At 37.0% G+C, this 12046-nt stretch overlaps 1 protein-coding gene and 1 long non-coding RNA gene across 5 annotated transcripts; both read left to right on the plus strand.

Moving 5' to 3' along the window:
• The first annotated feature begins 305 nt into the window (after positions 1-305).
• On the plus strand, positions 306-1421 carry LOC121804322. Its single transcript, XM_042203812.1, has one exon. It carries the CDS (start codon positions 306-308, stop codon positions 1419-1421), a length of 1116 nt encoding a protein of 371 aa, XP_042059746.1.
• A 5803-nt stretch (positions 1422-7224) lies between these two features.
• On the plus strand, positions 7225-9952 carry LOC121801973. Of its 4 annotated transcripts, XR_006050717.1 has the most exons (5): positions 7225-7686; positions 8378-8530; positions 8740-8995; positions 9064-9277; positions 9504-9952. It is a non-coding gene; the product is annotated as an uncharacterized LOC121801973 (long non-coding RNA). The 4 variants fall into 4 exon arrangements; XR_006050718.1 differs by having other exon boundaries at positions 8740-9277; positions 9435-9952; XR_006050715.1 differs by having other exon boundaries at positions 8740-9277.
• The last annotated feature ends 2094 nt before the right edge of the window (positions 9953-12046 follow it).

Consider the following 12046-nt stretch of genomic DNA (forward strand, 5'->3'; position numbering starts at 1 on the left):
AATCTTGGAATTCAATTTATTCTTCCTAAACCCTAAATTTAATCTGGCCGCACCTCCAAATACTAATAGCTTTTTTTGATTATAGAGTTAGGGGCATATCTTATTATAGGGAGTATTAAATAAGTAAGAGGTGATGATCTTCGACTTGGAGCGCAAGTTATAATAAGATTGGGTGAATCTTAAATTCAAATTATTAATTACAGTATATATTATAATGTATATCCGTGGAATATTCACAACATATTAATCATCCAATATTAATAACAAGGAGGGATATTAGTATAGAGGGTGAGGGTGAGATTGAGATGCAGCAGAGAATGAATCTCCAATTTATATTCCGTGGTAGTAGGAATATGAATAGGAATTGGAATTGGAATTACTGGTATAGAATGATGAGCAGCAGCAGCAGCATGATGGAGCCATGGCTGATGCTAGCAGCACCGAAATCCGATCATAAGTTGTACAGCCTTGGAGAGAAGAAAGTGATTAGCATGAAGAAGGAAGCGCCGCCACCACCGTCGTGGGCACAGGGGGAGCGGGTACAACACTTGGGATGCACCCGCGGCTGGATGGCATCATTCAATGAAGATAACCAACAGCTTTTCCTCTCCAACCCCATCACCTGTCGCCACATAAAGCTTCCCGCCTTGCCCCTATCACCCGGCATTAATACTAGTATTATCCTTACCTCCTCATCTCCCGATGCCCACGACTGCCGCGCCTTCATCAAATACAACAAACGCATTGCGCTCTGCTTCCCCGGCCACAACAGCAGCAGCACCTGGCTTCCCGTGTGCAACCACCTCCACTACGAGGATATCGCCTACTCCACCCGCCAGAAACGCCTCTTCTGCTTAAACTTTGACTCGCTCGAATGCTGGGACCTCCAATCTCCCTCCTTTCTGTGGAATAATCCCTTGTATGGTGATGAGGAGGAGGAGGATGAGAAGGCGTTTGTCTACACTGGATTCGCTTACCCCCTGTGTCTGGTGATGGACGAGCATTCCAACCGCCTATTTCTAGTGAAACGTCATCTCTTGGATGGTCGTGTTGGGCGCGACGGATCCTACATGAGAATCGTCGCCTCAACTGGCGGCAACGACTACCCACACAAAACCCTTAGTTTCGACGTCTATGAAGTCGATGTCAAGAAAGGGACACTCACCAAAATGGAGGGTTCATTGGATGGTTTGGCAATGTTTGTCGGACCCAACAACTCATTTGCGCTTCCCGCGGCGGACTTCAACTTGACACCCGATTCCATATATTTCGTCGATTATTTGACAGGTGACGATTGCCATGATATTGGCATCTTTAATTATGTGGATACCAAACTATCTTCCATCTACTATCCCTCTCATCCCTCTCAGACACCCAGGGGGCTTGCACCTACCTTTTGGTTCACTCCAACTCCATATTAGCACTAGTTTTGGTTTGGTTTTTTTGTTTTGCACTATCATTTTATGGACTACTATTTATTTCACTGCGGTAATTAGTATTTCGATTCTGTCAAATTCAATTTTTTTATCAACCTGGATTTCTGAGTATAATGTCATTAATATTTCTTTAATTGCTTAGTTGTGGTGTACTAACTAACTCTCATATGGACTTAAACATTATCGCCCATTTTTCCACGATTTATGATATAAAATAATGTATCCAAATACTGCTTTTATCAAGATAATTTTGAAATTAGTTTCAAACCTAAAAACTAAAACTATTCTTAATTTATTATTCACATTTTTTTCTTTCTTTCTCTTTGCTTTATCTATTCTTCTTTTGTGCATACCAACATACCAACAAACAAGTAGTATCACGATAACTAGCATAAAAGCAATACATATTCATTATACACACTCTTTAATTCATGTACTTAGTACTATAATCAACCTTTTTAAATCCTACCTAACCATAGAAAGCACATACAAGTATATTTATAATATATTTGTCATGTCGCTAACACTTTCTTTCAAATGGAAAATTTCACCGACTAAGCTCTATTCGAATGGAAATGTTTATTAGACATTTAGAAGGATATTAGTTTTAAACATTATACACTTTAAATGAATTATAAAATTAATCTTAAAAATTTATGTACCATTGAAATTTGTAACAATTTCCTATGGTGAGTCATTTTTCAAATTTATGAGACATATTTTATCATTTAAAATCATATTATTCAACTTGGATTTCAAGAATTGGGTTGTCGATCGAGATGGCATCATTTTGTCTATAATTGAGACTAACACTACAAGAAAAAAGAGCTCAAAGGATGTTTTTTTTGCTTAATTGAGGATGCTTTTTTGTGTTCCTAAATACATTTTGCTTAATTGAGGACGCTTTTTTGTATTACTAAATACATATGCTTTAAAAAGTGTCTTTACTGGTGAGTTAATTTTTGGGATGCTTTTAACGTGCGTCTCCATCATATTTAAGACGCTTTTACTTGTACTTAGAGACGCTTTAAATAGTGCACACTACAAAAAAATGGAAATTAGTGACGAAAATATCCGTCAGTAAAATCCATATATCGAAAGAGATTAATGACAAATTCCTGACAGAATGCACTATTGTAAAAAGCTGGTTAGTAAACTTCAAATTTTATTACTGACGAAAAATCTATCGCTAATAGTAGTCCATATTTTAAAAAAACATCAAATTTTATTTTCTAGTTTATAAATTTATTGATTAACCATTAAGAAAACATTCACAGATACAAATATATGATTAGGTGAGACACCCCTCACACTCGTAATAAGTAAATTACAACTTCAGAAACAATAAATTGAGATCAGGACATTATGCATCTTCTTGAACTGATAAAATCTCTACCTTCTTCTCTCTTCCGTCCTTCCAATTATCATTGAGCAAAGCTTGTGCATTTGAAAATCAGATATCCATCTACACAAACCTCAATTATCATATATTTAATTTATCTAAACTCAACTATCTATGAAGACGAGCACTAACCTTGCTCCATAGGCTGCGCACACCCCGAGTTGGCCACATATATTATCTGGTTGCAATCGTAGACATACCAAACCATGGTTGAGAGCAACATCAGAAATTGGGAACAAATGTAGAGCATCAAAAACAAGAAAAGTTACCTCTTTCAAGAGAATATCCATAATAGATAAGCCATATTTTTGAACCACAAACTTGCATTCTTGATTTACCACTCCAGATACTTCTATGGCATGGGTTGATCATGGCTATCAGTCTACAACAAATGATCCATTAGCATAAATCTACAAACATCTTTAAATAGGCTTAGCCAAACATCCTACTAGTCTGATTACTAAAGCATAGCAAATATCGTTGGACCGGCTATAAGAGAAGTCACAGAATCCGGAAACGATGTACATCCTTAGGTGCAATAGTCTACAAAATGCATACAACATGTATGATGTATCTCACATTTTTTTTATCAAATCTATAAAAAGTGGTGAAAAATGTGGTGTGACATACCAGTGATACCACTACTTTGTTTACCACTGATGAGAACATCGATCACCCATATCAAACTGCAAAATATCCAATCCACAAATTCAGAAATCAGCCAAAACAATCCTCAATTTTTACATGTAACTTTCAAGATTAGTTATATATGCTCTATAATATACCTCTTCTGTCATGGACAGAAACATCTGACTTGAGGTCATCTGCTTACACAATTATTGTGCAGTTTTAGATTGCCTACACAAATATTGAGAAACATCAGCAAAAAATCTTGGGAGTAACCATTTTTCGTACACTAATAAGAATATGCATTAGTGAGCGGATTAGAACTTATGGATGTACCTGCAATGTCCTAAAAAAGAGAGAGATTCAAGAAAAAATTGTATGCATTTAAATTTATAAGAGGGGATTTCATGAAGATGAATGATGAACCAACCTTATAAATGTGAAAAGGTAAGAAAATGAACCTTATTCATGAATTTCACAATGATCTCAATCGACATTCCATGAATGAAATTCTTAAACAAAGTGGTTTCATAACATGCCTCACCACCACTGTAGTTGAAGACAACAAATTTCAAATTGTTCAATAGTGACTGAGAAATCTACGTGAATCCAATTTCACTAGTCAATAACTCAATTCTCAGAAATCGAATTAACGACAATCATGTTTGTATTATTTCTAGTCAATATTGTATTATTTGTTTCTCAGACAAAATAAGAGCTCTTTTTATTAATTATTTTGCCGCTTCGAATTACCGTATCTTCATGTTTTTTTCATTCTTGCACACAAAGCCATAAAATCCCAAATTCATGGGGATACGGATACGGATACCTCACTGTTGGAACTTGGAACCCGCTTGGATTATAAATTTCTTCCAACTTCGGATTAACATGTTGGGCTAATATAGAGTTAGCAAGTCCATATCCTAAAATAGATAGATGCTAAAATTTCTTTTTTAAAAGACGGTTCAAAATTGAAATAATTTCTATTTTTAAGAGACGAATGTAATATCTATCTTACTTTATTCTCTTGACTCAATACACAAAAATAAATTGCATAAAATTAGTGTTCATCTTCCTTGAAACAAAGATAGGATAACATTATAATATTATATTCTAGACATTTGGGAAAAATTTTACATTATTAAGAAATGTTGGAATGCGTAAAGATAATCCTGAAGGATTACATTATAATTTGTTACTTATGTTCTTTCCCCCCCTTTTTTTATAAGAGGGGTGTTATTTCTTATTTTTATTTATTTATTCTTTATCTATTTGGTGGTGCAATTTAAAACTTCTTAGTAGTGAGCTGAAAAGATATAAAATTTTTGAGTTGTAAACATTAAATTCTTTACATTTAGACTTACAGTTACATAACTTAACATTTTTATCTTGAACTCTCTAGATTTTTTATTTAACGAATCGTTTTCTTAGATTTTTGCTCAATAATTTTTATCCAACTAAAAGATTTCCTCTATTTTTCTCTAAATTATGCAACATTACTGTTAGCATAATTTACCTAATATATCTAATTTATATTTTATTCTATTTTGAAAAATATACGTGCCGAAGATGAAGTTTGATGATTATGAGTTTTAGTAATTTTTTAGTGATGCTACTACTATTTTTTAAAATATTAAATTATTAGTATAAAATATGAAGTGAACTACTACTACTATTTGTAAAAATATAAATATACAGATGCTGAAATTAAAGTTAATATAAATAGAGTCTTACGGATAGTATAATATTTGAGCTACGAGACAATGGTCAAACTAAATTACTAGTTTTCCTTCACAGTGAGAGAGAGCCTGGGTAAAAGGATGCAAAAGAGGATACACTATCGAGGTTTCTAATTGAGAAAATGACCGATGAGTATTTGTGGGACATAATTCTCAGTTTTATCAAGCATCTTCTTCTTTTTTTTGGATGGTCATTCTTTACTTATTGTCAATTGATTTTAAGATGAGATTGCAACATGTATAATCTTCGAAATATACATAAAGCTGATAAATTATACTCCTATTTAATTGGAAAATGATTTCTTATCCATTAAATAAAGTCATCATTGGAAAGGTATATTGACAAAAGTAAAAAAGTAATTCCCGGTTTTAAGTAATTAGTATTACTCCCGTCCCTTAAAAATAGAAACTATTTCTATTTTTGGATCGTCTTTTAAAATATAAAATATAAAATTTTCTATTTTAGGTCGTGGATTTCACAATCAACTAATACTACTTCTATTATTTTTTCTCTTCTCCTTTCTCACTTTTCTCTCTTTTTTTTCTCTTTTATTGATTTTATTTTCTTACATGCATTAAAACTCATTTCAAAGTTTCTTACTTTTCTCTTTTTTCTTTTTCTTTTTCTCTTTAATAATTTTATGCTCTTATTTTACCAATTAATGGAGTTTTATTTTTCAAGAATGGAGGTAGTAAATGTAAAAATCATGGATTAAATATGCCCGGTCAATGGATTTTGACCAAATAATAAATGTGACGAGACATTTAATTTTGTGAAATTAAATGATATAGCGTCGATCTACATTTTACGTAGATAAATGTAGTATATTCACTTTCTCAAATCCGATTTCCGGTGAGTGAGAAATAGTGGATTAAAGTTGTGCATAATTAGCTTTTAATTAAAGTTTAGAGTTTGAGCTTAGGGAATAATTAACTAGTGTTAATTATCCCACCCAGGAGAAGTAACACATATTTTAATGTGTTTAAATTAAGTGACTTTATGTTACTTAATAATTATAGTGGACCAAGATGGGTGAAAGAGCCCACACGCGCGCGCCGCCGCCCGCCCGCCCGAGCCTGTGCTCCCGATCTTGGACTGGACTTGGACTTTGGGTGGTCTTTGGGCTTGGTGCTTGGCCCAAACTAATCTTTTTAGACCACAGCCGAGTCAGCAGTCCAAGTGACTTGACACATCGTCAAGCGAGGCACAGTCACGGCTGCCACATAAGAAATCCACACGCTCCACACGCGAAAGGCACACTCCTGCCACACGCCTGTAACCGACGACGGTTACGAATCTGCCATGATGAGCCTTCAATGGCTTGGTTGACCCTGCATGGTGGCTTGGCCTATAAATAGGCTAGTCATACCACTGCATTAGCTACACAAACAAGCATTCTCTGCATTCATAAGCTCTCTCCCTCTCTCTGCATTGTTTTTCTGTCGAAAGCTCCCTCTCCTCCATCCAGTTTGTCGGAGCTATGTTGATTGCGGTGCTGCTTCACCAGAGACGTAGCCGTTTTACCTTTGGGGTCGACACGTCAAACCGAGAGCACTACCTGGGCGTATCTCATCTTGCGGGAAGAGGCCTCCTCGACTCGGCTAATTCACGGTTTAGTTGTTTCGATTTTCCGTTGTAATTTTAAGTTCAGTTTCTCCTTTTGTATTCTTTCTTTTGGGTTGTATTACGCCCGGTTGTATCTCTTGTAATCCCCAGAAACCAACAGTAAATATACTCCTTCCATCCCTCATTAATTGACACCGATTGACTTGACATGAATTTTAAAAATGCAATAAAAAATGTATAGAAAATATTAGTTAAATTTGAGAATAAGTGGAATAAAATAATGGAATTTTAGAGTAAGGATGTCAATTAACTAGGAATGACAAAAAAAAATTAGTGTCAATTAGGGGGGACTAGTTTGAAAATTTCAATTAAAGTCTAAAATGAATGAAGCAAAATCGACCTTATAAAATTAGAAGTTGACATTAGCGTTTGGACTTTGGATTGAAGACTTACTCCATTTCGGAAACTATCCCAATTAATCCCTTTTCTGAAATCCCCAATATCCCGCCATCTGGGGTTTTAAGCAAAACCCTAAATCCCCAAAGCATCACTCATCCTCACTTCCACCATTTGAATCCACTCAACTGCAGGCAGATATGAGTTTCGCGGCGTTCAAGATGATGCATTGGGCAACCGGCATCGAGCACTGCGCCTCGGGTTTCATCACCCATTCCTCCGCAGATTCCACGCCCAAAATCCCTCCGATCACCGCCCACGACATCGACTCGGACTGGACCACCTCCACCAAGCCGATTGGACCGCTTCCCAACCTCATTACTGCTGCCGCCAACGTTCTTGAAGTTTACATTGTAAGAATTCAGGAAGAGGCTTCTCCGTCCTTACCTCACAAAGCTGCTGCCGAGCCGTCTTAGCTGGCGTTTCCGGTGCCTCACTTGAGCTCCTTTGCCATTATAGGTTTCTTCTTTTCCTATATTTAGTATTTACTTGAATTATGCATTTCCTTTCATTGTGAGGGGAAATAATTCAGCTGTGCAATGTTGAAAAGCTTTGTTGCACTTCTTTGCTTGGCGGATGCCCCAGGAAATAATGTATTGAGGAATTGGCCTCTTGTTTTTAGTTTTCAGTTTGGTTTGATGCCTTGCTTAGCTATACTTTGTTTTTAGTTACTTAATATTATATGTGTTCAAATTGATGATTGGAGGAGTTAGTTGAAATTTGTCGGAGATGTTTGAATGTTCGTAGGTAAAACTGCGAATTTTTTGTTTGCAACAATGTTATTTAGTATTAATATGAAGCTAAATTCATCAAATGCAACAAATGTACCATCATGGTTACTCACTTTTTTTGTTCTATCACCTATTGTCTTTCACATTGTTTAATATTGTATTAAGAAAGTAGTTGTCGTGGTTGAGCTTACATAACGTCATCATCATTGTCGCACTCAGTATTTTAACCTAGTTTTGGAATTTGGATTAAAATGTAGCTATTTACTGAAGTAAATTTTGTTAATATTAGCAATGATTCTTTTTTTGCACCCACATTTTTTCAGAATGATTGTCAGTTTCCTCAAGTAATTTGTTGCAATGGCACAACACTATTATTCGTTATTTCAGATGCTAATTCAATTTTGTTTAATGTGGTGTAGGCTGCATGGCAATGTGGAGTCATTGGAGGTGTTACCAAATGGAGCTACTGATGGTGGAAGGAGGAGAGACTCTAACTCTTTTATATTGACTTTTCGAGATGCAAAAATCTCAGTTTTGGAGTTTGATGAATCAATATGTGGGCTACGAAGCAGGTGTGATGTAATCTTATTATTGCATATTCCTTTCCCACATGTTGAAGGAACGCAATGCATTCTATATATTGATTATACTTGCTGATTTGTGTGAATGATTGAATTATGCCGTTGGAATCCTTAATTTCGAAATGCTGCGTTTTGATGCTTTCTGAATTTCATAATTATTCAATTTATTGTCGTGTGATGTGTAAACTGTTACCTCACAGGTGAAGTTCGTGAAAATTGATGAATTGTGTTGATCTCGTGTGCTCGATTTTGATATGAAAATGAGGTTTGATTTCGTGACAACTCATGATTGCTGCTGGACTATAGATCTGCTGTATCTGGAGCTTCTGCTAAAGCATCAATGGCAACTAGACGTGTGAGCAAGGCTAGCAGCAAAATCCAATGCGGATGCAGCTTCTCCCCTGCAATGCTCTCGCCTCTCAGCTGATCGCTCCCCCGAGATGTGTTCCGTTTGATGTATCTATCTAGATTGTGAATGAGAAAAACGAGTATTTGTTTGATCAGAATTCTTTGTTAATTCGCAGAATAAGGCGACTCGTGTTTCCAAACCTGCTGAAGTTCAGCCTGAATTGATTCTAGCCAAGGAAGAGCTTAAGAAGGCTGTGGAGAAGCTAGTTTTGGCTGAGAGTGAAAAGGAGAAAGCTCTTGATGAATTGAAAGAAACCCAGAGATTGGCTGAGGAAGCGAACGAGCTGTGCGGCACCGATACGGATACGTGTATCCGTATCCTTCACGCGGGTACGGCTCTTTCCCCAACAACCCAATACGCGGATACGTTTTAACTATTTTTTTTTAATAAATAATAATAGTGCATAATAAATTACAAAATTGATATTCTAATTCAACATAGGGACATTAAAGGTCTATTACACTCAAAATAACATGATAGCAGCAGGTTCTAAATTAGGAAATAATTAAAAGGGAGAGAACGATGTCATACTGCTGAAATTGAAAGCTCTAACAGGGGAAGGGAGAGAACGATGTCAAGAACCTTGCTGCAGTCGCGCGGGCGTGGGTCATCGTCGTCGTCGCAGTGGCGGCGCAGGCGCGAGTCGGGCATGGGGACGAGCTGGGGTAGGGCAACACATTAGCCGCTGCTTATATACTCCTTTCAACAGGGCTCCTTTAGATGGGCTTTAAACTGGGCCGTATCCACCGAAGATACGTATCGAATCTGAGGTTTCCCGGCCCAATACGGCCCACCTCGCGGATACGCCCAGGATACGTATCGTCGGTGTATCCGTCGCGTATCAGTATCGGATACGCGATACGGCAACAGGGTGATGTATCGGTGCCGCATAGCGAACGAGAAGCTCCGGGATGCCTTGATTGCACAGAAACGAGCAGATGTCAAGATTAATAATAGTATGTACACTAACAAAATTAATAATAGTAAACAAGTCATTGACAATACACCAGATGTCAAGATGCTATTTAGTAGTTTGATAAACATACAGTCAAAGGCAAAGGGAGAGTTGGAGGGTTTAATTGATCCAGAACAAAACATAGCTAAGAGATCAAGCAGTGTGTGATCAAAAATAAAATGCACGCACATAAACAGATCAGAATATACCTTCATCTTCTTATCTTCATCATTTCCCCTTCTTCCACCACTTCTCCTTCCTATCTCTTGAGCCATAAGATAAGTTCAACATATACATAAAATAAAACATAATGCAAATTCAAAAGCCAAAACACATGTCATCATCACTTTCCTCCTTTTCTTCCTCCTGAAATTACAACAAAAAAAACAAAATATTACTCAACAAAACTTCACAAGAATAGATAAAAAACAGATCAACTTATACCTTCTTCATCATTCTGTTTTCTATTTCTATACTGACCCTCACGAAATTCATCCCGATCATTGCTGTCCTTAGCATTAAACCTAGGGCATTTTTCATAGGAAGCACAGATATAGTCATTCGCGAGAGAATTACCACACACGTAGCAGAAATGAATATCCTTGTAACCATGAGCTCTTGCCCAATGCTCCTTCATGGCTTTCGGATGATTATAGAGCTCATAGCAGAAAACACACGCTAAGCGCAAAAATCAAAACTCAATGGCGAAATTCATCCCGATCATCGCTTCAACCAGCTTTCGCCATTGATTTCTGATTTTTGCGCTTAGCGTATGTTTCTTGAACCTGTCAAAAATGAGAACTCCTCCAAAGGCACCCAATCGAGCATTACCAGAACGAGGTCGAACATTAGCCAAACCGAACATTTCTGGCACAAACATACTATCATTAGAACAAGAAAAAAAATCGAAATGCAGTAAAGAAAAACAAGGACGTAATAATTAGAAAAAAAAATGTGTACAAGGGCTGAAAATGAAAGATCAAACGGCTACTTCAGACGGCTACTAAAACCATCTTATTTATAGCTAAACCCTGGGTTATGTAAAGGAGCTGAATGGGCTGTGACTGCAATGGGCTTCCAATTTCAAGCCAGGGAAAAAGATGGTGCCATCACCGTTGAATGTTTTAAACCAAAGCCCAATTCCGTAAATTTTTTTTATATACAAATCAATTTGGAAAAATGAAAAAAGTGAAGAAAATTTAACACATCAATTATATATATATATATGATTGTGATCAAGATAGAACCATTCTTAAACGTATAACTATTCTTAAACGTAGAACCTATATATATATATATATATATATAGGATTGTGATCAAGATAGAACCATTCTTAAACGTAGAACAAATGCCAAAACGGAGGTCGTTAGATCTTTTAATCCAATGGTGTTGATTTGCACAGCAACTTCCCATTACAACCAAAACTATTATTAATGGGTGAATGCAGAGAAGTGAAAAAATAAAGCATGCAACATTATATTGTACATCATACTATAATATAAAATTTCTTAGTAAACAACATTATAATAAATCAAAATTTATGAATTGTTACTCTACTAAATTATGATTTTATGATATACTCTATTCGATTAAAAAGATTATCAAATTTACAAAAACCAGTATTCATCAAACCCTAAGACCATCCACAATGCCGCCCAGCCGAGCGCCGGCGCTGGGCGGTTCGCTGGGCGGTCGCGTGGCGCTGGGCGATCCGCTGGGCGGTCGCGTGGCGCTGGGCGATCCGCTCGGCGCTATTGCAGCGCCCGGATCGCCCAGCGCACCGCCTAGCGCGAAATTTAATTTTTTTTTTCCGAAACACTATATATACACGCTTTGCTCGTCATATTCATTCGCACCACTTGTTTTAACGAGTACTCTCTCTATTTTAATTTCTGTACAAGAGCAACAACGCGAAATGAGTAACGCTGGTGGTGGTAGCGGAGGGGATGCTGAGGAGTACGAACGTCGAATGGCCGAAGCGTTGGACGCATATACGACCAACGCGATAAACCAATGGATGAAAAGGGCCTTGCAGCCGGCGATACCTCCACCTCCCCCAGTGGTCCACCGCCGCAGTGTGATTGATCGGGATCACGTAGCTGCACATCAGCGCCTATACGAAGACTACTTCGCACAGGAGCC

The sequence above is a fragment of the Salvia splendens genome, chromosome 5 (assembly GCF_004379255.2).
Source record: "Salvia splendens isolate huo1 chromosome 5, SspV2, whole genome shotgun sequence".
Lineage (NCBI taxonomy): Eukaryota > Viridiplantae > Streptophyta > Magnoliopsida > Lamiales > Lamiaceae > Salvia > Salvia splendens.